Source organism: Ruditapes philippinarum, unplaced genomic scaffold (assembly GCF_026571515.1).
Source record: "Ruditapes philippinarum isolate M1 unplaced genomic scaffold, ASM2657151v2 ctg516_1_1_1_1, whole genome shotgun sequence".
Lineage (NCBI taxonomy): Eukaryota > Metazoa > Mollusca > Bivalvia > Venerida > Veneridae > Ruditapes > Ruditapes philippinarum.
Window position 1 is genome coordinate 243229 of NW_026861855.1, and position 26252 is coordinate 269480.

A 26252-nucleotide genomic window follows, 5' to 3' on the forward strand; every position below is an offset into this window, starting at 1 on the left:
ACTGGTAATTAATTTTATAACTCACATGGAATTATTTTATACATTAACTTGAACATTGAAACAATTCAACTTCCTGGTCAATGGTTTTCAGAATTTTGTTGCAAAAGTGCTAGCCATTCTTCCGGATTTTCTATTTCTTTTATTGTTTTGTTTGTTAAAAATATAGGGATAAATGATCAGAATTAAGCCTTCAACTTATAGAGAAGTGAAGTATATATAAAAATTAAAAAAATGAAAAAAAAAGATTGGCTTTAAAGAAAATTTTGGCTTGATGGTTTTACAAAACAAAACAAGAACTTAAATCTACAAGATGTGATATTAGATTTTTTTATATAATAATTTCACAGAGAACGGATGAATGGACAAATCACTTCTGGAACAAAGAGTAAAATACAAATATTACATAAGTAATTACCTAGCGATTTAGCATAAATATGTATTCCTATTATTGGTGTCGAGCGAGAAACTTGGAGAAGGTTGTTTTTACTAACTCGTGAAGGTTGTACAAACTTTCGTTAATAATTAGTAAAATTGTATGTTTTATCAAGGGTCAATTTGATATGATTTAAAGACTAAGTTTAAGTTATATATTCGTATCAAATAAAGATGTATCATTTTAGATCAATTTTACGTTTTATAAAAATATATACATCATATTAGATTTCTGTTCATAAAATCAAATGCATGTCCAATAGCCCGGACTAAAAACATCGAATTTAGCAATCTTAGATACTTAGTTTGACATAAAATGCAAACATTCGCTCGATATACCATAAAATTGACCCTTTGATACAAATATTATATTGATTAATGGAAATTGAGGGTAGATTGCAAAGCAAACGCTCAAACTTTTTTTCAAAGAAAATGGTCTAAACTGTTTCAAAAGATTCAATAAATTTGCCAATTTTAGAAATGTTTTAATGGTTTTAAAAATTCGGTCTTTATTTCTTGCAACAAGGCACCTTTTCGCTTGAATATTTAAGTGACTTTCGAAATGTTATGAGGTTCAAAAGCGATATATTCCCGCAAATAATCTCTTTTCAAATCTCATCACATGGCATCAACCAGTTATATATTCATGCATAAAATATTTCAAGTCTGTGTCAGTACAGATCAAACAGTTTTAACTCTTCCTTTTATCAACGAGTCACGTGAATTTAATGAAATGCATGTATATTTTCCAACAATAATTCATATTTACTTACATAATAATCATTATTTTAACTATAAAGTTATTGATTTAATAAATGTCGTTAATTTTATTTCGAAACAGAAATGTAGTTTAAGGATACTATAATGAGTTTTAGATGTTGAATGTCATGCGTTTCACTAACATCACGTGACTTTAGCCCCTATATTCTCTTCACATGACTCTTTGTGGTAATAATATTCGTAACCATTTACCGATACACGCGAAACCCGTGCTATCCATTAAGCTGTTAAGTACGACACGTGTTTTTCGATATGTGTTCACAAACACACTATAAGGAAAAATAAAAAGAAACCTAATAGAAAATGCATCAGTCTGACTAAAAATGTTGTTTGTTTTTTTATAACTGAGGATTTATGATATTTAGAATAAAAAGGCAAAAAAGGTGCACAGACAACTATAAAATGTTGCGCGTTGAAAAGATAAAAAAATGCGCGATAACTAGCATGAAAAAACGCGAAAAAGATTCTTAGGAAAAAAGAAAGTAATTTATATTACGAATACATAGTCACGTGTTTTGAGTCATGTGAGGTTTAGGGGGCAGTTTTCTTGCCTCAAGCAATTGTTCCTAAACTTGTTGTAGCTTGCCATGGTCACGACGCCTCCCCATGTTGGTCCCAGGGAATAAAATACTTGCACGGCGGCCTCCAGCCACACCTGTTTGGGAAGTCAGCAATCATGGAATAGCATAATATTCTCTGGCCAATTTTTCCAAACTGGCGCAGAACAAATGATGTCTGCAAAGGCAGCAGGATTGTTAAAAATAACAATAAATGGAATAAATGGAAATGGAGTCGGGAATGAAAAAAATAACATGTTCTTTAAGGTACTAGAAACATGTTCATCCCACTCCAGAAAAAATATATTGAATGATCATTTATTATATAGCGAAATGGACAATTTAATATTATTAAAAATATGATTTCAACGCACCTTGACCACGCTACAAAATGACATATATCCCCAGATTAAAACTGGCATATCTATAAATAAAATATCTCGAGGAAAAATCTTTCGAGTGTCGAAAATATACGAAAATTGACTTCCATAAAATGACGTAAATAATACGTAAAATGGACATGATTTTTTGTAACTATGAACATTTTTATAGCATGTATATAAAGAATTGATGAATTTTAGAATTGAAGAAAAAAAATCTCGATTTAAAAATTTGGTGTAAAAGGCTTTCCATAATTCCGAAAAAAAAACCTGTCACAAATGGAAGATTATGTATGAATTTCTTTTTCAACCGGACAAAAAGAAAGCGGAATATATAATACTCACAAATGTCACATTCGCCAATGGTAATGTATAAATCACGATTAATGTTCACAATAAAACAAAACAAACCCAAATATTTAATTTGTTCGAAAATAAATAATTACAAATAAATAATAAACGCAAAATTATGTACCAATCGTGTAAAAAAAATAGCAAAGAATACATTATGCATAACAATGTCATAAAAAAAGATTTTAGGTTGCGCAAGATTACAAAACAAATCTGCTCACATATCCACAAGAAGTAGCACTACTCCGTAATAGCTACCGTGTACAAGTATAAAAGTGATTTCGAAAAAAAAAAAGAAAAAAAAAAAGAAATTGATAAAACAAACGACTTTTTATCGCTTTAAAGGACGAATTTTTTAACTTCACTTATTGCAAAGAATTCACTGCTTGACTTTTGACGAGCAGAAAAAATACAGTGTTAAAAAAATAAAATTAAGAAAAAATAAGATCAAGTCAATTTGTGATTTATTCAAATTAAAAAAATGCTACCCATATACCCCAGACAAAAAAGCCACGTGCCCGCTTTTAAACATACATTTTTATTTCAAAATATATAACAGTAAAACAATCATAAGTATCAATGAAACATAAAATAAAATTATTGATGACAATATTGTAAACATTCGTTAAAATACAGAAAAAAATGTAATAAAATTGTATAATTCTACAAGTATTTATTAAAAATTTTAAAATACGTCCATAAAATTAAAAATAAAATACTTAAAAGGCAAACTTTAGAAAATAAATTAATTATAAAACCATAAAATGGTGTGCATAATTACCTGGGTGTCACGTAGTCTGTGAAAGTTTGGTGAAAGGTAGTACCTAATTCCAGCCATAGCACCAGGAAGGGTCAATCCACGAATCAGAAACACGACCAGTAAAACATATGGTAACAGTGCCGTCACGTACACGACCTAAAAGAAGTATTCATAAACAAATATTTATTCTCGGTAACAGTGTCATCACTTACATGACATAAAAGAAGTATTCATACACCAATATTACTGCTCGGTAACAGTGTCATCAATTACATGACATAAAAGAAGTATTCATACACCAATATTACTGCTCGGTAACAGTGTCATCAATTACATGACATAAAAGAAGTATTCATACACCAATATTACTGCTCGGTAACATTGGCGTCACATACACGACCTAAAAGAAGTATTCATACACCAATATTACTGCTCGGTAACAGTGCCGTTAAGTACACGACCTAAAATAAGTATTCATAAACGAATATTACTGCTCGGTAACAGTGCTGTCACCTACACGGCCTAAAAGAAGTACTCATAAACAAATATTACTTTTCGGTAACAGTGTCATCACTATCATGTCATAAAAAAGTATTTATAAATAAATATTACTTCTCGATAACAGCGCTGTCACGTACACGACATAAAGAAGAAATCATAAACAAATATTACTGCTCGGTTACACGTGCTGTCGCATACACGACCTAAAAGAAGTATTCATAAACCAATATTACTGCTCGGTAACAGTAGCGTCAAGTACACGACCTAAAAGAAGTATTCATACACCAATATTACTTCTCAGTAACAGTGGCGTCAGGTACACGACCTAAAAGTAGTATTCATACACCAATATTACTGCTCGGTAACAGTGGCGTTACCTACACGACCTAAAAGAAGTATTCATTAACCAATATAACTGCTCGGTAACAGTGGCGTCACGTACACGACCTAAAAGAAGTATTCATAAACAAATATTACTCCTCGGTAACAGTGGCGTCAGGTACACGACCTAAAAGAAGTATTCATACACCAATATTACTGCTCGGTAACAATGGCGTCTAGTACACGACCTAAAAGAAGTATTCATAAACCAATATTACTGCTCGGTAATAGTGGCGTCAGGTACACGACCTAAAAGAACTATTCATACACCAATATTACTGCTCGGTAACAATGGCGTCACGTACACGACCTAAAAAAAGTATTCATAAACCAATATTACTGCTCGGTAACAGTAGCGTCACGTACACGACCTTAAAGAAGTATTCATAAACCAATATTACTGCTAAGTAACAGTGCTGTAACGTACACGACCTAAAAGAAGTATTCCTAAACAAATATTACTGCTCAGTAACAGTGCTGTCACGTACACGACCTAAAAGAAGTATTCCTAAACCAATATTAATGCTCGGTAAAAGTGGCGTCAGGTACACGACCTAAAAGTAGTATTCATACACCAATATTACTGCTCAGTAACAGTGGCGTCACGCACACGACCTAAAGGAAGTATTAATACACCAACTTTTACTGCTCGGTAACAGTGCCGTCACGGATACGCCCTAAAAGAAGTATTCATACACCAATATTACTGCTCGGTAACAGTGGCGTCAGGTACGCGACCTAAAAGAAGTATGCATTAACCAATATTACTGCACGGTAACAGTGCCGTCACGTACACGACCTAAAAGAAGTATGCATTAACCAATATTACTGCTCGGTTACAGTGGCGTCACGAACACGACCTAAAAGAAGTATTCATAAACCAATATTACTGCTAAGTAACAGTGCTGTAACGTACACGACCTAAAAGAAGTATTCCTAAACAAATATTACTGCTCAGTAACAGTGCTGTCACGTACACGACCTAAAAGAAGTATGCATTAACCAATATTACTGCTCGGTAACAGTGGCGTCACGAACACGACCTAAAAGAAGTAGTCATACACCAACATTACTGCTAGGTAACAGTGCCGTCACGTACAAGACATAAAAGAAGTATTTATACACCAATATTACTGCTCGGTAACAGTGCCGTCACATACACGACCTAAAAGAAGTATTTATACACCGATATTACTGCTCGGTAACAGTGGCGTCACGGATACGCCCTAAATGAAGTATTCATAAACCAAAATTACTGCTCTGTAACAGTGCCGTCTCGTACACGAAGAAAAAGGTTTCATAAAACAAAATATGACTGCTCGGTAACAGTGCCGACACGCATACGACCTTAAAGAAGTTTTGACAAATCAATTTTACTGCTCGCTAACAGTGTCATCACGTATGCGACCTAACAAACTCATTATTCAACCATTATAACTGATTGGTTACAGCATTCGCTCACTCACTCACTCACTCACTCACTCACTCACTCACTCACTCACCCACCAACTCACTCACTCACCAATGCACTCACTCACTCACCCAATCACCCACCCATCCATCAACTCACTCACTTACTCACTCATTCACTCACTCACTAACACATTCATCATCCATTTGAGATCGTGATATACTTGATAGAAATAGTATAGAAATACATTACAGGAATATTGAACTATTGAAAAGTTGATTGTTAATCTTGTGAATAACTGAAAATCGTGTTCTTCATTGTTAAACGTCATTATTTCTATCTAAAAATAAATACATGACTCATTTGAAAGTTGGCTTCAACGGAAACTATGAAACAACTCAGACCGAGACTTTACAATAAAGATAAAAAGCGGTTTCAAGATAAAACATTTAATTTACATCGTTATAAAACTAATCATCAAATATCTTCAACAAAACATGAATAATTTGTATTGTAAGACGGAAGGAGGAACATATATAAGTGTACATATGTGTATCGTATCATACAAGCATTTCCTTAAATACTAGTATGTCACAATCACCGGAATCCAGCTTAAAATATTATGTATTCTTCTTGCAGGAAATAAAGAAATCTTACAACTAATCAGAACCTTAGTCACGCGTGTTATTAATTGTTTTTGATATAAATGCGTAAATGTGACTTTTGTCCTGCCTAATCGATATCACGCATTTTCTTAACGTCTATATAATATTACAATAACTGCGCCCTTTTCGGGAGGGATGGTTAGGTGCACAGGGTAAAATATGATATACAATATCCTGTGAGGTAACCAGTAGGATTTCTAATACTGTTATGATTGAGAAAACATTATGTGGTAATATATCAAATGTTTTTTTATTATTACATGATTAAGTATCATATTGCATTTTGTGTTATCATGACCACGTGACGTGATATCTATTTGCAAGGCTATGTGCTATGTACAAGTCTAAAAATAAGATGTCTGTTCTGTTCTACATTTATTTAATGGCACCTTCATTTGTTTTAGTAACCAAAACTACAGAAACTATTTTATCCAGAACAATATGAAAACATTAAGAGACATTTATTAAGCAAAATTCCCAAAGGAGAAAGGCCCAGTATCTGTCCATTCTTGAGAAATAACGGAGACGGTATCACTAGATGTATTTGAAATATATCTAAAAACTACTTTATATTACATCTAAAGTACCGCATTTAAGTAATAAAATTATTTCTCATAACATTTGCACGTAAATCACTTGGCTTATTGAGTGTATTCCATTAAAAAACGTATTATGTCATTGGTAGATCTTTTAACAGGAACTTTTTCTAAATGTTACTGTACATGAAGCGTTTTTGATTCCTGTCACACTGACCTTTAAAGTTTAAAATAAAATCAGCAGATTGGCATTCCGTCTTTTTAAGTTTGTTTATTCATTTATTAAATGTGCTTTTTTCTTCCTTTTCTTTTCAAGCATTTGCACGCTTAGTATTTTAAAGGAGACGTCGATCTTTCAATCTGGATAAAACTATAAATCATTTTTTAGGGAAAATTCAAAATACGAGTATGTAGTGACTGATTGGCTTACAAATATATTCTTAACTGACCCCGAGTCTGATATCGACAATTGACTTGTTGGTGCAAATCTTTAATGCTTAACGCTTTAAAATATGGGGGTTTTCTTTCAGATTAATGAAAATAAAAATTATGCTTGTGCCTTGGTGGGAGAGCATTCAACGACGAGCAAAAGTATTACTAATCTAGTCCCATCCTAGTGCTGGTATTGTGAAAGATCTACCAAAATGCCAGGGTCAACAGCACGGAGATTTGATTCCTATAGTTGACTTTCTATCATAAATAAAAGATAACGGCAAAAAACCCGCACCATATCAAATAACGCGTCTAATATGAGCCGCGTCACGACAAAACCAACATAATGGGTTTGCGACCAGCATGGATCCATGCGCAGTCTGATCAGGATCCATGCTGTTCGCTATCAGTTTCTCTACTTGTTTTAGGGTTTGTACGCGAACAGCATGGATATTGATCAGACTGCGCGGATGCGCAGGCTGGTCTGGATCCGTCCTGGTCGCAAACGCACTATGTTGGTTTTGTCATGACGTGTCTAATTACTAAATCAATACATTACCTTTCCTACAGATTTTACGCCCTTGATGAGACATAAGAATACTAAAAGCCACGCCCCCATCAACGCCAGGACTAAATGCCATTTAACCGTACCCATCTCATCAATGCCGGATGACATCTCCAAAACATTGTATCTATAACAACAATACGAAAGAAATTTAACATCAGATCTCACAGTGATTACATGTACAATCGGACTGACGTGTGCCAAGTGGTATTTTCGCTCCGCGGAGCCCCAGGAAAAAAAACATGAAAATGTGACCATATTGTCGAACTTCCACTTTTCGGGGCGCCAAGCGAAAGGTTACTTTGTCTTCCACTTTTCGGGGCGCCAAGCGAAAGGTTACTTTGTCATATTTTCGTCTGACGCCCAGCGGAACGAATAAACGATCTGGCATACACCAGCTACCATACATGTATATGAGGATTGTGCTTTTAATTAAGTTGGAACACGTGATAAGATAAATTGTTTTCCAATACGTTACATCTAATGTAAATAATTTAGCTAAACATCCAAACTGTAAATGTATTACGTCAAACGAAAGCAATCAATACGTGTGATGACATTTGAGAAGCTCTAAGCACACACAATGGTATTGACTTACTGCCAGAATTCTTTCGCCGAGCTGACATTTCTTATGCTTAAATTGTTATATACATCTTCTCCTGTATTGTTAACAGCCAAACGTTCGTCTTGCATCTTTTTAAGCGCTTCCGGGTCAGAGGGTCGGCAGTTGACCGTGTTCCAGTCGTTGTCACAGGTGGACCACGGCAGTGTGGGATTGAAGGAGTTCACGAGGTAATAGAGAACCCACGCGATAATTGTGTTGTAGTACCACGATACGATTCCAGATATGATTATCATTAACCAGCCAAGACCTGAAACGATATCATATTACAAATATTATCATCTCACCAAAATACTATTCACTGACTTTCGTATTGGGGTTGGTTTAGGGGCTCGCAGGGTTATATTAAAGTCATTCAACAACACAATCTGGTGAATTCTGTGCCTTTTTGATTGATTTACTTAAAAGCTTACTTACTTACATTTTGGAATCATGATATAAAATAATAACTTTATATGCCGTTTATTTTGCAGATTATTGTTTTTAATTAAGCTAAAATTTCAAACCTTCACTAGACGGAAATATGTTCAGTTTAACAGAAGTATACTCTGCATCCCCCTCAAATTATACTAAAATATAAACCTACATAAGCCTAGAATATTTTTATTTCAATTTCACAGTCTAACAGAAGTGGTTTTTTTTGCACTTGATTGCCGCCAACGAACGAGTACAGGAAATAAAGTAAGGTGGGTTAAAGAAAACCGAAATTAAACACATAGTGTAATAATTTGCTATTGCCTTCATAAACATATTTGCCATGACACAATTCATGGAAGTTATGTTTCCAGATCAATACACTACCAACGAAACAAAATTTATTTCTCGATTCAATGTAAACACTCAACTTCCGTCTATAAATGTTGCTGGTTGGTGTTACACGAATTCTCTAATGGTGGGTGTCACGCAGATTTCCTATCAGTTAATAAAACATTATCAGATTTTGTTCTGCAAAACAAGCACGTTTTTTCTATCTATGCATATTTGAAAATATCGATAGTCTAATTTATTCAGGGATGTGGGCGGATAAAAAACTATACTGTAAGTTGGGCAATATGCACGGAAGAAGTTCTAAGTGACTAGCATTTCAATTCACGTCATTAAAATGTATTTAATAACAGAAGGTGCCGTCCACAGAATAGTTCACGCAAAAATATTTTTTATATTTTAAAAATGGCGTTAACTAGAATATAAACGCATAAATTAAGAATTCATCGTCACCAGTCTTAGTGCAGTAAAGGGTAACTTCTATTACATTATATAAGTAGATAACCCGTTACTGCACAACAGTGGCGACATGTAAGTTAAATAACCCTTACCTTGCTTAGTTGATACGAATTTAGTCTTAAGTTTGATCGTGTTGGAATCTATAAGCTTATTGAAACACTCACGAATCCGTTCCTAAAAACCAACCAGTACTAAACAATGAGTTTAAAGTTTCTTGTTTAAGGAAACAACGGCTTGCCTCTGACGGGGTTTGAGCCCCCTTGCTTGACGTCTTTGCCAACAGTATTGGGCTAGGCCAGTCAACACATCCGTCAAGTCTGACCACTGACCAGGCTTTATACTTTTGGTATCCTGATACCCCCACATTGATAATAAACATTTCCAAAAACAATGAAAGCTTGGCCAGTCCATTTTAAGAATGTGTTAAGTTACAGCATATTGGGAAGATAACTACGAAAGGTCGGAGGGGACATTTAAACTTCACAAAGCTAAAATCGTGAATTCGTGCAGAAGAAATCGTGAATTAATGGAGTTAAAATGTCCGTAGATAAACAAGCTTTATGACAAACTTAAGTCAATCGATAGGCTGATTGATAAGCCTTTAAACGCACAAAAGCAGCGGTTGATTTGCAATTAAAATTACTGAAACTGTAATTATACAAGCATTGTGTTACATCTTAAATTACCTCTACGCTATGATATTTTTTATGTTTTGTCTGTGTTTTGACCTTTTATAACATATGCCTCTTTTATCACTATATCTCCATTTTTATTACATACATACTTTATTACTTATACATGTATGCCATTTTTTTTCTAATTAACGGATCGCGATTTCTTTCAACTGAATCCCCCCAAGAGTAATAATAACTGAGACTGTGACGTTAGTTCTTTGATATAGCAGTAATAAAGCAATGTGGTATTAGTATAAAATATCAGGGATATTTTTCACCTGCGATTGGCATTTCAAGTCAGATTTTGACGTTTAAAGGCACATTATGCCTAAAAAACGAATATTTTTTGCATTCGTTAGAAGTTTTATAACGTTTAGATAATTGTTTTTTTATAATATTAGAGGCTTATCACATAACAATGAAGCCCTGAATGTTGAAATTATATGTCATAAAAGTAGCTAAATGTAAACGAAGAAGTATTTTGAGTCCAATACAAAATATTAAGTTACTATTTAAACTGAAACTGATAGCGATCGTTGACTGGCTTATGACCCCTGCCAACTTGATTGACAGGAAAAAAAATCAGGACAGCTAAAATGAAATATTTTGAGAAATCAAAATAAATGTACAAGTATTTTTTGGCCATAATGGGCCTTTAACGTATTAAGTGTTACATATGCATCACTTTAAACTTACTTTATCACAAATTAGTCAATTATATCATTCATTTCACCTATGTAATTCGTATTTTTCTTTTTTTCAAGAAAGTTCACTACTTATTCATTTTCATCAACTAATCAAGATAATGAATTTTTTCACACCCTGTACCTTCTTTGGGATATACATGTTTCATTGTTGCATCATTGTTGCATTTACTTCACCTACTTACATTTAACACACAAACTATTATTGTTATACATTCTTTTTCTTGCAAAAACAAATGTACAGGGAATAAAGGATGAAACAGGGAAAATTTATTTTTCTTTCCAAGTCATACTGAATCATTTCATGAAAAACCTTGTATTATCAGGTAAATATGTTTAAAATTTTCTAGTGGTCATCATCATCATTATCATCATCATCATAATTATCATCATCATCATTTGTAAACCATCTTCCTCACTACATCATCATCACCACACCAAACCACCACCTACTCCATCACCATCATCATCACCATCATTGTCATCATCGCCATCATTATCAGCATCCTCATCATCACCACACTATCTTTATCATCGTCATCACAATCGTTATCATCAACAACGTTTTCCTTATCACCTTTATCTTATTCATAATTTTATTCATCAACAACAACACCATCATCATTATCATCATTGTTATCATCATAACAATTATCATCATCAATACACACCATATTCATCTTCAGCATACCAAAACCCCCAGCATTATCAGTATCACTATAATCTTCATCACCACCATCATTATAATCATCGTATCAAAGTTAATATTATGAACAACACAATGTGCGTCGTGTTTAATAGTATTAACAGTAGTTGTGTACATTTGTTATTTGTTATTTACCTCATATTTACATGTATTGTGTATTGAGTGAATAATAAAATCTTGAAATCTTGAAATCTTGTACATTCCACAATGACGACAGCGTCGATTATGACGTAAAAGATCATGATGTAAAAACGACAATGATTCAAATTAAAATGATATTATAGAAATCAAGTAATTATTTCACTATATTATATATCAAATTAAACTTCACCTTGTCTACTATCACATTGAAGTGTATGTTTAAGCATGCAATTTTATTATGAGATAGATAAACGGTTCGAAAGTGTAAGTTTTATTCTTGTATATCAGACAGGAGTTTCTTATGTTTACAGTGGTGCAAGAAAACCCAACCTTACAAACTGGTGTAAGACCATTCCCGTGCTGTTTTACACCGGCTGTCGGTATATTTGGCTCTCGGTGTAACAGTTAAGCGGAAATTAGGCAGAGCCACTATAAACAAATCACCTCGAGCTAGAAATTCTGATCTGTACTCGAGCCTGATCATTGATGTAAGATTCTTGTACTGGTAGAATTATGGAAGAGCCATTTTTGACAGTTATAAAATACCGAATGTTTCTGAAAAGACTTGATAGTTTCGTACAGGAAACATGATTTAAAACCACACAAACATTTTATTAGTTTACACTTAGGCAATCTTTATCTAAGTACAGTTGTAAGCCGTCCCGGATTGACGAATTTCGACATTTCGGAAGTGTTTCAATAATAAAATTTTAAACCTGCAAATTTCCTGTTATCAAGTGCAGTGTAATTTAAAGTTTAAAACTTCAAGTATATGCACTGCAGCGAATAAATGATAAATGATGTAGTAATTAAACGGTTCAGGGAAGGTGCATTTATTAAGATATGGTGTAAACAATGACATAATGTCCCAGGTGTTTATTAGAAACAAAACGGTACACATCCTTACCTCTTAAAAGTGGTGCTAGTCTCCAGACGAACAATGGGCTACTTCCGGAAAACTGACCCAGACAAACTTCCAGGTAATAGAGAGGGAACGCAACCATTACCATGAATATGAAAAATGGAATAAGGAAGGCACCTGAAAAAAATAAGCAAAAAAATAACAACAAATCTCAACATTACATCAACAGGATTCGTGTAACTCCGTAACTTCGTTTTTAAACAAGTAAAACATGAAAAAGGGTAAAAAAAAAAAACATTCATCAAAATCGGATTCTGCATTTTTTGACGTAAAATTTCGAATAATATAATGATGTTTTCGAAAAATGATTTCTTCAATCGAAACACCTTGAAGATTATTTATCCGAAGACTGACGGAAAGAGCCGAAAAGTTGCGATTCCAAAATCTTACCTCCGCCGTTCCGCATGCAGAGGTAGGGAAACCTCATCAAGTTACCAAACGCTACAGCGTAGCCGACGATGGCCAGAATAAACTCGAACTGGGAACCCCATTGCTCCCTGTCAACGTAGTCGGACTGGTCATCTAAAGATGAACTCTCGTCACTAGGAACTGACCCCTCGTGTTTCTCGTCATGTTGCTTTTCAACTAAAAGATCTTGTTGTTGCTTCTCAAATAAATTATCTTCTTGCTCCATTCTGTAAAAAAAGAATATCAATACACAAAAATATCTTTTAAATATATGTATATCAATATGTTATTTTATCCGACCGTTCGCTCAGTTATTTCGTCGGATACGTTTAAAGATCCTGTAACACATTTTATTTTATGATTTTAGATCATAAATATGATGCTCAAATTAAAATTTATCAATATTGTAGGTTTCCAAAAAGCATGATTTATAAAGATATTACCGAATTTAACATTTCATGTTAATAAAGGGAGGTAATAAAAAATCATTTTCTATAAAGTTTAAGTCAAATTTTACAATAAGAAATGAATGCACATGTTTTAATAATTACATATAATATGCACAAATATTTGCAGTACATATTTTCCATATTCTTCGATGTTTGAAAATAGTTTTATTATGCATAATTATGAACATATAATAGTATATATTATATAACTTCACTTGTTCTGGTTAACCACTTTGAGATCTTTAATTTCAATGATGGATGTGTGATTTTGCATGAGTCTGAAAGCTTGACGACACTGCTTTCAATTCACGTAGGCAGTAAATTAAAATCACTGTTTATACAATAACTGTTTACATATGAATAAATTTTGCGATATTATCTAATCACATAGCTTTAAGGCTCATTATACCCCTTAAATGCTTTCAATTTCTCAAAACATTTATATTTTTGGTATCTTATTACAATTTCCAAAACATTTACACACTCTCATTAAATGTGTGTATGCAATTGGTATAACTATTTTGTATGGAAGACAAATAATACTACTTTGTTTATATTTTGCTACTTTTACAACACGTTACTGTACATTCATTGCTACTTTCTTTGGTTGTTTAACATCTAACACGCTCTAAATTTATTATTAAAATATCCATTTTACACAAATCTGACCTTTCTAAAAAAATATTGATTTCTGGCATAATATGCCTTTAATAGCCCTTGCTAAACACTGTAAATATTCAAGTGATAAGAGTATAAAATTGCGTTAAAAATCGTTAACTCTTCGAAGCTTGTTTTGTGTGAAAACGTGAGTCATGTAGATTTCAAGTAGAAGTATGTTAATTCATATTGCAGTCTTTCAAACAAATGGTATATGCACAGGAAAGTTTGGTCTTAAATAATCTATATACCATATATACACATTAACAGTATATTTTATAACATAAATATATTTATTTACACCTTTCTCAATTTTTCGTGTTGACTTATTTCCATTTTCTTATGAACCTTTCCCTTTTCATGTTCTTTCTTGAACATTTCGCTATCTTTCAAACTTTTCATTGTTACATCACACTTCAATCAATAATTAATGTAAAATTCATACAATACAAAAGAACCACCGCTCATTGAAAAAAGCAACACTTTTAATTGTACATGTATCATATTTACGTACGCAATAAGTATATAATAAGGACGTATACGTATAGATATTAAAAAATTAACAAATAATGACTAAATACAAGTTTAAGGAGTGTCGATTGAAAAGACTATGCCATAGTCGCATGAAATGATCTATTTAAAACACAAAGCATGATTTTTTTTCAAGTACAAAATAAATGTCATATCTTGATATTTGAATGCTTGTTACGAAATTATTCATGTACATAGTTTGTACCAAGAGCGCCTTAAGGAAAAATTCCACAAAGTTGTTATATTTTCCAGCCTTTCAAAATCATTAATTACTAATATGTTTCATGCTTTTGATTGAACACTCCTAAAACCAGTGAAAGGGGTGAGGTAAGGGCGTAGGAGATGGCATTTTCTCCAATTCAATCTTATCAGTGCTTTATAAAGCCCAGCAGAATTCGGTATGTTTGATCGTAATACGTAAGTATTTGGAATATGTTCTCTCACATATAATACCTTCCAGGGAATCCACAAGAAAAGCATTGATGCAAAGCATCAAAGGGCGTCCAAGCAAGAAATGCAGCAAGTGAAGATGAACTAGTACACATATGATGACAAGATATTCTTATAAACTACCAGAAATGTATACCACTTATGAATGAGCGGACGAAAGACATTGTTCATTATGAACTTTGATTAGCATGCTAGAGATTAGAATATTATACAAATATGGACTTTTTAGCTGTTGAATATGATGTGATATGTACTGAAAAAATTAATATTGACCGAGGCGATTGTTATTTCTTTATGATCGTGGTTATTAATAGCAACGGATATACATGTATGCAATCATTTATAATCCATATGTGTAACGCATGATCAACACGTACCACACATTTGTCCCTTATTATGTACATGTTATCGCTATTAGCGAAGACCCCCTTAAGGTATCTGTTCACACTTTAAGTTAGTAAAAATATGACACTGGTTATATTACCATGTTGATCATGTTGAGCATAATTGTTTATTATACAATAATTGTAATATCTATTAATTTTAATTAAAAAAAAAATACAAATTTTATGAATATTGTTTTCTTTTATTCTTTTTTGTGTTTTATGTGCTATTTTAATACTGAGTTTTTACTACTCTTTTTTATTAAAATTGTAAAATAAATTTTAAGAATTCAATTGTAATATTGACCGACGATTATAAGTCAAAGCTTAACTGGAAAAAGTCAGTAAATTATGGTTTATCTTTCAATATATAATATTGTTTATTCTTAAACCATGTACATGTACATTGTATTTTTCTTTATCATTTTTTAAATTATCGATCAATTGAATAATTCATAAAATCTAATTTGTAACTTTGAATAATTCCTCGGCATCTTTACTAAACACGGATAACAAATTGAATAATTAAATAAAATGTTTCAAAGTTGATAATGTCATTTTAATACCATAAAAAATGTACCTTTTTCTCAATTATTGTACATATCACGAATTTATATTACATATAAATCCGTGTACATATTTATTGTTTTTATCTCATATAGATAAAATGAAACATGCTATTGTTGTTTTTTTCTAATTGTAACGATATCAAACATCTACTCCAAAACCGGGAGAGACCGGACAATAAACGTGTGGACACGGCCTACTGAATTTTCGACCCATATATCCTATAGTAAATCCATCACATTTAAGGCTAAATTCTGGACAAAACAAATCCGGTACCGAAACTTCATGACCATTTCTTTAAACACCAATGCAGTCCAAGTAAATTTAGCACAAAAAAATAATACATTAGCCCTTGGAGTTTTTCTGCAGCTTTTAATTTCTGTAATCACTATAGAATATTCCAAATAGTAACTGGTGTGTATTCTTGTGCATAGTGCCTCATGAAACCTTCCACCCAGAAATGAAATCCTGCAAAAATACATAAAAAACAACCTTTAAAGTACTCAGAAATGAAACTTCATGTACATAATTACTAAAGATATACTTAAAATATAACCAGTATCAATTAAGATGATATGAAATAGGCCATTTCAAAATTTAAAAGAACTACTTTCTAGACTACAACGGGCTGGGTCTAATTCCGTACCGGGGTGACACCATACTATTCGCCGGTCACTAGTAAATCCTGGTCAAAATAGACCGGGAGAGACCGGCATTTACCGATAGGAGTGATAAAAAGATATATCTATAAATAGGTTTTTGGAATATTTAGGTCATCAACTGATCATTCTAGGATACATGTACAACAATAACATACCATGACATGATAACCGACTGTGTACTACAAAATGATAAATAAAAAACCCCGAAGAGCGCGATTTATTGACGGAAAAGGTTATTTCATTTGTAAATGTTTGCATTGCGAAAATTCATTGTAACATATCGCGACATTTCATTCTTATTTAATAATCAAGCACCTCATACCGATCGGAATTTTCGGCTTTTATTATGACCGACTAAAAGGCTCGAGAAGTTGCTGTCGCCCTTTCACAAAATCTGATCTCATTCCATAAGAGCGCCGCGCTTCGGCGCGGACGCCAATAATAGAGATCGTACGATGGCGCTTGGTAATGGAAAATATTGATTTGTGCGGGAAAAGACAAATTCTTGGGGAAATTTCACCGAAAAGATTCCTTCTACTTAGCAACTGTTAACACCCGCAAAGTATTTTCCACACTAAAGTGATATCGACTATCTAAACATCAAAAATAGCCACGGTCACGGAGAATGAAACGTACTACCTTGCAAACTGTTGAGAGCGGAAAGTTTCTGGTTAATCAAATGTTTGGAACTCTGATTAAAAGAAAATACCACCAGGCGTACATAAACTTTGACAAATGTGTTCATTTTCTGGTTACAACCACCACTGACATTGAATATTGTTATTGTAGAAATATCATATTCTTGACCGCGTGACCTTGGCCTAAGGCCGCTTGTGAGAAGAAATGATTAATATGACCTATGAAATTTGTAATAGAAAGAGCATCGAAACACGAGGCTATCTGATTTGTACGAGGGGGCGTAGCCCCCGAGTATAAATCAGATTGCCGAGTGTTTTGATGTTCTTTCTCTTTTGTATCATAGTCAAACATAAAAACACGTTCCCTGATACCAAAATATGAAACCCCACAAAAAAGTAACCAATGACCGAGCATCTGAATATGACGTTTCCATCGCTATCCCTTTCTCTGTCGTCATAATATGTAAACGGACAAAATGAACCAATCAATGGGCATGATCTGGAGTGCGGGTAACTGATACCTGCACTCCAGTTACCGCACTGTGCATGTATATGTATACGATTTTACTCTGACACATTTTCAACAGAAAGGTCCCCAAACTATGATACAACAATTTATATTCAGTTCTTCCTTGTGAATTTTTCAGGAAGTCAAGCCTGTCGCACAAAGCCTCTGACCGAAAAACATCTTTAGATCGTTCCAGTACTGCAAAGATTGCTGTAATGTCTATTCACGTACATTTATATGTATGTATAAAGTTCTGAATAGAATATTACAAATAAACAATCTTATTTCCTATTTAGTAACTATATGAGCAGTGTCACGACAAAACCAACATAGTGGGTTTGCGACCAGCATGGATCCAGACCAGCCTGCGCATCCGCGCAGTCTGATCAGGACCCATGCTGTTTGTTATCAATTTCTTTACTTTTAATAGGGTTGGAAAGCGAACAGCATAGATCCTAATCAGACTGCGCGGATGCACAGACTGGTCTGGATCCATGCTGGTCGCAAACGCACTGTGTTGGTTTTGTGTGACGCGGCTCATATTCTCTTCGTACTGACATTTCATATCGAAAGTATATTCAAGTATATTCACTTGATACCAGTTTTAACCGGTTTTTTTGGAACCTCGTGTTCATATTTTTGTTCCAAACTATTGTTGAAATCTGTGCTGGTTGAGAAATTGTGGAAATCAAGGCCAAACGCTCTAAACATAGTAACAGGCTACAAATGACAAAATTTAAAAGTTATACGGTACATGTTTTGTTGTTAACAACTTAACATTTGATTTATTTTACCGTACATGAGACCTTTAAGCACGAGGATGATATATGATACAAATTTATTTACCTAGCAGTCTAGGAATGTCTTGATTCGTCAATTGCTACGCCAGTTTATTTCATGGACTTAATGTAATTAAATTGAGCCGCGTCATGACAAAACCAACATAGTGGGTTTGCGACCAGCATCTGATCAGGATCCATGCTGTTGGCTTACAGACCTTATAACAAGTAAAGAAACTGATAGCGAACAGTATGGATCCTGATCAGACTGCGCGTATGCACAGGCTGGTCTGGATCCATGCTGGTCGCAAACCCATTATGTTGGTTATATAGTGGCGCGGCTCAATTTTATTTTAAAAAGACAATGAATCTACACTAATTCTCAGAGTTGTCTATCGGAGTGACCTTGAACGCGATCAAACAACAACAACAACAACAAGTAGGTTCCTCCTAGTCTCTCTCCTGCATTCCAATAACAACAAAAACAACATAAAAATCTATATATCGGTCAGTAACCTATGGAAACATAAACACCACATTTCTGCCAGAAATACAATCATTATGAAAGTCCAGCCTTATCAGATGTAATTTCTTCCAGAGATCTTGAACTTTCAGAGAACAATTGTATATAATTGATTGAAATTTGCGTTGTAAACTTGAACATTTTGTTTCAATCGGATGTTTTGTTTTCATGGCTTTAAACAAAAAGCAGAATTTGAGAATATTTCATGGGATTTTCTTCTGTTGGCTGTTTCCCAACACAGGATTAATGTCAGACACAATTAGTACTGACTGGTTCCAATATGGTAAAATAAACAAAGACTTTCTCTAGCGTTGCTTGGTATTTAAAACACGTGACTTCATTATTATTACAATATAATATTTCTGAATTTCATAAATGAAATGAAATCTTACTTTTTGACTTTCGATTAGGTGTTTGTGTCAAAACAATACAACTAATCAGCGTACTCAGCGGAAATATGTTTCCAGGTGCGGTATGAACTCCTCCCCCCAATAACGTTTTATCGGCTAATGACTCTCATAATAATGACCTTTGTGATAAAATGTTCTTTGGGTTGAACAACTGGTTCTTTCATAAATAAGTGTAAATAAACTGTAAAGTTAAAGCATGTACTGAATTTTATTTCGGTAGACACTATGTGAAAATCGCATCTTCTCGGCCTTTTCCGTCATACTGCGGGATTATAAATAAAAGCCGAGAGGAGTTTTGACTTATCAGAAAACCTTGAATAATAATAATCGTGGACTTAACAAGGATTGAAAGTAGTTCTACCACGTGTTTTTTATGTAAACAAAAACAGAAGTTGTTATCTTTCTATTTGTTTACTTGTTTAGTTTCTTAGCCCAGAACGGAACGAAATACCGTATCTGCTCTGTGTATTTAAAGTCCTTTCATGTATGAAAAGGGTCGAAAAGATGCGATCGATTTGTACATCAAATTACAGATCGTCAAATTACATTAAACTATTATTTCAAAAAATCGTAACAGGCGCCCACTTTAAAAAATATAGAATCGTTAAAATTGAAAGTGAAATAAATCAAGCAAGCAAATAAATCGGCATCCCACTGCTATCATTTATTAATTTCAGAAATATGATACCAATCATTAACATTGCTTTCACATCAGTTGGCACTTAAATAACGCACACATCAATTGGCACCATTTGGAACAACTCGCCAATTATTCGTAATCATCTCGGAGTTAATTCGGATTGAAAATAGATCTACGAGACGACCATCAAGTTTTTAGGATGTAGTCTTAAGTTTGAATATTGAGTAAAGACATATGTCGGAAAATATAAAATTATTTTTGGTAATATTTTGATTACAAAATGTGTCTTATAAATCAAATTACTGTCGATCTAAACCCGGGACTTCCGGTTTCCAAATGTAGATTGTAAAACGTACATGGTTTATTTTCGAATTATTTTCAAAGTACAAATAACATAAATTGTAACAAGCAGACTTTATTTTCGATCAAATTAAAATAGTTTGTAAATGGGTATTATAAAGATGATTATGTTTGTCAGACTTATTTTTCGGACGAAGTTCGTCTGAGAACGGTTTGACTTCCTGTAAAATTTACAGAGAGGAAATGAATATAAGTTGGATTTCCATTGGTCATTTTAAAATTACAAACTGAAATCCAGAAATCTCATTGGCCATTCAAAAATTTGTAAAATTATATAAAAGATTTTTACTAAAATCTATAAACGACTTAATTCTTTAACAAACTAAATGGAATCAAACTTTCTGTGGCAGTATAGTTAACCTTTGTATTAGGTTAGGCACATGCACAAAATACTGTAAAACGGGCTTTGAAGATTTATTAATTTTATGTTTTACAATTTTATATTTTCCAAGTCTAAATAGCCTTTCAATAACTGAGAATTTGCACATATAATAATTGTCGTGTTTAAGCAGTCACTGCTTTTATGTCATCATGTACAAATGTATATACACAACATCTCCAAAATAACCTACGCAAGTAAAGGCAGTTTAACTTCGGCCGCGTATCTTTTTTTAGGATACTTCTTGTTAATCATAAAACTACCTTTAATACAGTTTATTTGCCAATTGCTGTCCGTTACTTATTACCTCTGTCTATCTTAACATAAATGAGCCGCGTCAAGACAAAACCAACATAGTGCCTTTGCGACCAGCATCCGCGCAGTCTGATCAGGATCCATGCTGTTCGCTATCAGTTTCTCTACTTGTTAAAAGGTTTAAAAGCGAACAGCATAGATTCTGATCAGACTGCGCGGATGCGCAGGCTGGTCTGGATCCATGCTGGTCGCAAACCCATTATGTTTGTTTTGTCATGGCGCGGCTCAAATAGTAGAACCATTTTCAATCCGCATAAAATCAGAGATGAATTCTGGTAATAACCGAATGCACTTGAATCTCTTTTCTCCTCCCATATATTCTCAAAAACCTTTTACAAAACATTCTTTGTAATGTAATAACATCTTCTGTACGGACTAGGCAAAAAGTAATTTGAAACGTATCCTTAAAATGAAATATAAAAAAATAAAAAAAAATCCGCCATTCAATATCAGTTGCGTATAAAAAACATGTACAAGTCAATAGTTACGAAAACTATGTCACGCAAAAGTAAATTTAAATGAAACTACATGTGTATCAATGTAACAATATACTCATAAAGATACATTTATTTTATTGATAAGGGATTGTGTAGTGAAGAGATACTGTTTTTATGTTGAAATAATTTCCAAATTTTCAGAGTGTTTACTGTGTCTATCTATATTTAAGCGGGTTTTTTCCTTACTTTTTTATATATATATTTTTTTCCATATGTACACAAAGGTTTTTCATTTTTTTTATACATGTACCAAGGTTTCCATCATATTTTCCATTTATATTGGTTTTTGTTTTGCGATAGAATGTATTTCTAACCTTTTTTCCATATTTATACCGTATAGGTTTTTTTTCCATATGTATATCGTTAAGGTTATATTTTTTCTACATTTAATGCTAGTTGCTTATTCAAGTAGGCGGTTCATTTCCATGTGTATATTTATGTTTTCTTTTTTCAATATCTATATTTTCCTTCTTTCGTGTTTTGCATCGATGTTTTTTTCCATATTTATATAGTTACTTTCTTTCTCTGAAACGAGCCACAGAGCTATGTCCATGTTTTCATGTTTTTCCCACATTTATAGCGTAGCTTACTTTATTTTTCTCTGGTACGACTTTAAAAGGGTCAAGCAAATGAACTTTTTATATATTTACTTTTCAGTTACAATGCACTTGAAATGATCTTTAGTAGAAAAAACCCAACAATATATCTTAAAGTAAGGCATGTTTGAACATGTGAATGCATTCTGTTTATTAACACACTCCTTTTGCAAAAGTAAAGCTTATATTACATATCTTATACTAGTCTAGTATTTAAATATAGCTCTGTGGCTATGTATTGACAGCATATTATCACAAAAATACTGATAATTATAACCCGATATCCACTGACTACCAACAACTTACAAACATAGTAACAAGCGTATCTTATCTAAGCTATCTGTTACCATTCAACAGGATTTCAATTATCATATTGTTTGAAGCCATGAGCCAGTGATTGCACTTTGTCACTTTGCTCCTTTGCATTGAGAACAGACCCTTTGTTAAATAACACGTGTGACGGTTTTGTATACGTTTAACTCCGATAGCGAGTACATGGCGTTAATAAACGTTGAGATAACGTATAAAGATAACGTAATAAAATATCAAACCCTATAAGTCTCGTATATTTATGTAGTGTAAGGCAATTAGAATAACTTTGCGAAAAGCGTGTAATATATTTGAAATATATTTTCAGCTTTTTGACCATAGCATTTAAGTGACATAACTGGCGTCATTTCTTAGTATAGTATTGTTACACTGCTTACTAAAGTTCGTGGCAGCAACAAATGAAAGAAAAGAAAAACAATAACAAAAAAGCCATGAATAATTTAATTGATTATTTCACAACATTACACAATCATAATACAGTGACTATAGAGAAAATCATTTGTAAATATGTAAGTTTTGGTGTCTGAACAATTTGTCTTTCAAGTACTTCCGGTGGATCACTCAACACATATATTGCCCTACTCACATTTGCTGATTGTTTTCTAAAAACTTAAAAACATTTAATACCTCTGACCAATAAAGGATTAGGATTATATCATATTGTGTTATTGGTGTGAGAGAATAAAGATGTAATTTCGGATTGCCTTAGATCCGGATAGATTACACATTCTGTTCCGATGAACAGATACATCTGGGCGGTGTGTTGGTGTTTTTAGCTTCATATTAATCAGAATTGACCAGAAGAGTATAACATCAATTGTAAGAATAATTTTCGACAGGTTAATAACCGTTATTAAGTCCATTATAAACGACTGCAAGCAAACATGGCCCCTGAGCCACCAAACTCTACATAAATTAAAGAAAGTGATATTAAGTGACATGCACGTCTGATATAAAGATTACGAATAATCTATAATTTTACCAATAAATGCCCTTAAAATTGTCTGTTTTTTCAATCGATTTTCAATCGACACAAGTTTGATCGGTATATAAACAAAGTGTCATCTTATCATTCATTATCTATAGATAATTTGTCAAACATTATATAATACCTAAGCACCTTTGTCGAATCTTTCAGTGATGTCTAGATCTCCTAATATAATAATTAACTAGTAATTTGATACATGTATGTACAGTTGGCTTTCAGAGGTACACGAAATTTCGCCCATAGATATCACTATGAAGTTGCATGAACGTAATCAATGGCTTCTTTGTTTTCTTAATGTCTCTTGCGATATCAATGTCAAGGTCACAAAAATCAATATGTCTAAGAGCGAATAAATTATTTTCACAATCCGTCTGATGGCATTTTAAAAGATATAGATATACTATGCGCATTTTCTTCCATGTTGAGGACCTCGTGGCCCATGATAGTCCAACAAATTGTACTGCGCAACGAGATATTGTGCTATTTTCGTGTCTCGCTCTACAAAAAAGCGAGATTCTGCCCCAGAACAAAAATATCACGGCACGTCAATATATTTTGACTAGGCTCATGGAAGATTAATATGTTGTTCAAATGAGTTCTCTCGTTAAATAAAGTCTTTATTATTATTATTGTTATTATTATTTGCGCTTAACATTTACCCTGTTGTCGGCAACTAGATCTTCTCGTGCGACCTGGTCAAACCAATGTCATATTCGCCGTCAAGACGACTGGTCGCTGTTCGATCCTCATAATTTTTTAAAAAAAATCCCTAAATATATTGAGAGGTTCAGTCTAGATAATATTAAGATATCAAGCGTAGTAAATGTTAAAAAGCAGCACGCCTCCCGATTCATGCATAATTTATGAAAAATTAGAAATTAATGTCCAATTATACAGAACTTAACTCCTACTCCAAACGAGGAGAAAAAATACCCGGATGTTAAAGCAGCCGATGCGCATAAATCATTTTTTCTAAACAAAGGCTTTATTTTCCTATTTCTTTCCCCCCTTGTTTTCATGTAATTTGTTATGTAAATATTCTGCCATATTGAATCCGTAGAAAATGAAATATTGGTTCAGAAACAAGCTGTATGGTTTGTTTGACCTTAAAATGTGTTGCTTTTTATCATTCATTAACATACATCTGCTCCGTTAATTTAAACTATGACTGCTCACAGTAACAACTTAATACTTCACTACGACGTACACGCAACAAAATCCCGTTTATACACACTTAAAATTCAAAATCCCTTTGTTGGCCTTTGTCCTCTTACGTACAGACGAAATCGGGGTTTACTTTCTTAAAAAAAAGAGCCGCATCGATTAAATTATAATACATTTCATCCTTTTTTATTTTTCCTTAAGGGTTATACGAGATATAAATTGTAAACGGTGAATAAAATGAAGAAAATGAACAAAGGAAAAGAAAACATTATAAAACACTGACCTGTTCTGTGTTTGTTTTCTACCACAGTTTTGTTAAATCCTTTCTTCTGCTAACTACACGTGTTTCTGGCAGTGTTGTCTCTAATGAAATCCGAAATCTAACATTCGCGCAGGCTGACTCCAATATTTCGCAGGGGTGTATTTAAGCGCGTCGATCGATAACGAAGTGCTACTTTCTGCAGTGTGAATGATTCAGTGTTTTAAAGACACATCACGACGACAGGTACTTCTCTCTTATTTTTGATAGAAGACATTTTATCATGTTATTTACGTAAAGATGTCTGTCTATTGTACGGAGTTTAACGCTGTTACATGAACGTTGTTCATGAACAAAAGAAATATCACATATGTAGCGCCTTAGGGTGATCTAGGGATTCTCACACGAATATTCAAATTTAAATGCAATTTTACAATTATTATGTTACTCTCTCTCAATTAACATTTTAAATTCGTTATCATCTATATACTATGTATGCTACTTATTTATTTGTAATTATTGTATGTATATACTTGATGGGTTGATGATGATAAACTGTTCTGTTTAAATCTAAAAATACATGTTCTGTTCTGTTAAAAACGTAAGAGGTATTTAGTAAGAAAATGTATTCAAACCCGGATAAGCACTTAAAATCTTATAGATTATAGTTAAAAGTGACTGAAATTGTGCTGTTTTTGTACAAATCATATACTTTTACAAAAATTGGAGGATTGGATGCTAAGTTTCAATAATTTTTACAATTTTTTTATCTTATTTTTTGAAAATAAATAAATAAATAAATATATTTATTCACATTAAGTAATAACATTATGGCATATCCCTTACAAATGTACTGTATCAATTTCAAGGTTTATCGAAGAAATAAAAATTCCCCTCACCCAATGTGGTTTTTATTATGACTGCTTTTCTAGTTATCAAGTGGTATCTACTCTATATTATAAACCCGGCAAAAATTGATTTCCGGCTTATAAATATTACGCTAGGGCGGAGACAG

General features: G+C 33.1%; 1 protein-coding gene across 1 annotated transcript in view; it reads right to left on the bottom strand.

Moving 5' to 3' along the window:
* The window catches only part of LOC132717138 (sodium- and chloride-dependent glycine transporter 1-like), a 35625-nt gene extending 10205 nt beyond the window's left edge, over positions 1 to 25420 (bottom strand). The window contains exons 1-7 of the mRNA XM_060700545.1: positions 25262 to 25420; positions 13135 to 13379; positions 12730 to 12861; positions 8350 to 8623; positions 7746 to 7878; positions 3282 to 3416; positions 1764 to 1867 (exon numbers count right to left, since the gene is read on the bottom strand). Coding sequence (XP_060556528.1) covers positions 1764 to 1867; positions 3282 to 3416; positions 7746 to 7878; positions 8350 to 8623; positions 12730 to 12861; positions 13135 to 13378 — 1022 coding nt within the window. The 5' untranslated portion in view covers position 13379; positions 25262 to 25420. The remainder of the gene's footprint in view (positions 1 to 1763; positions 1868 to 3281; positions 3417 to 7745; positions 7879 to 8349; positions 8624 to 12729; positions 12862 to 13134; positions 13380 to 25261) is intronic.
* Positions 25421 to 26252: the final 832 nt, after the last annotated feature.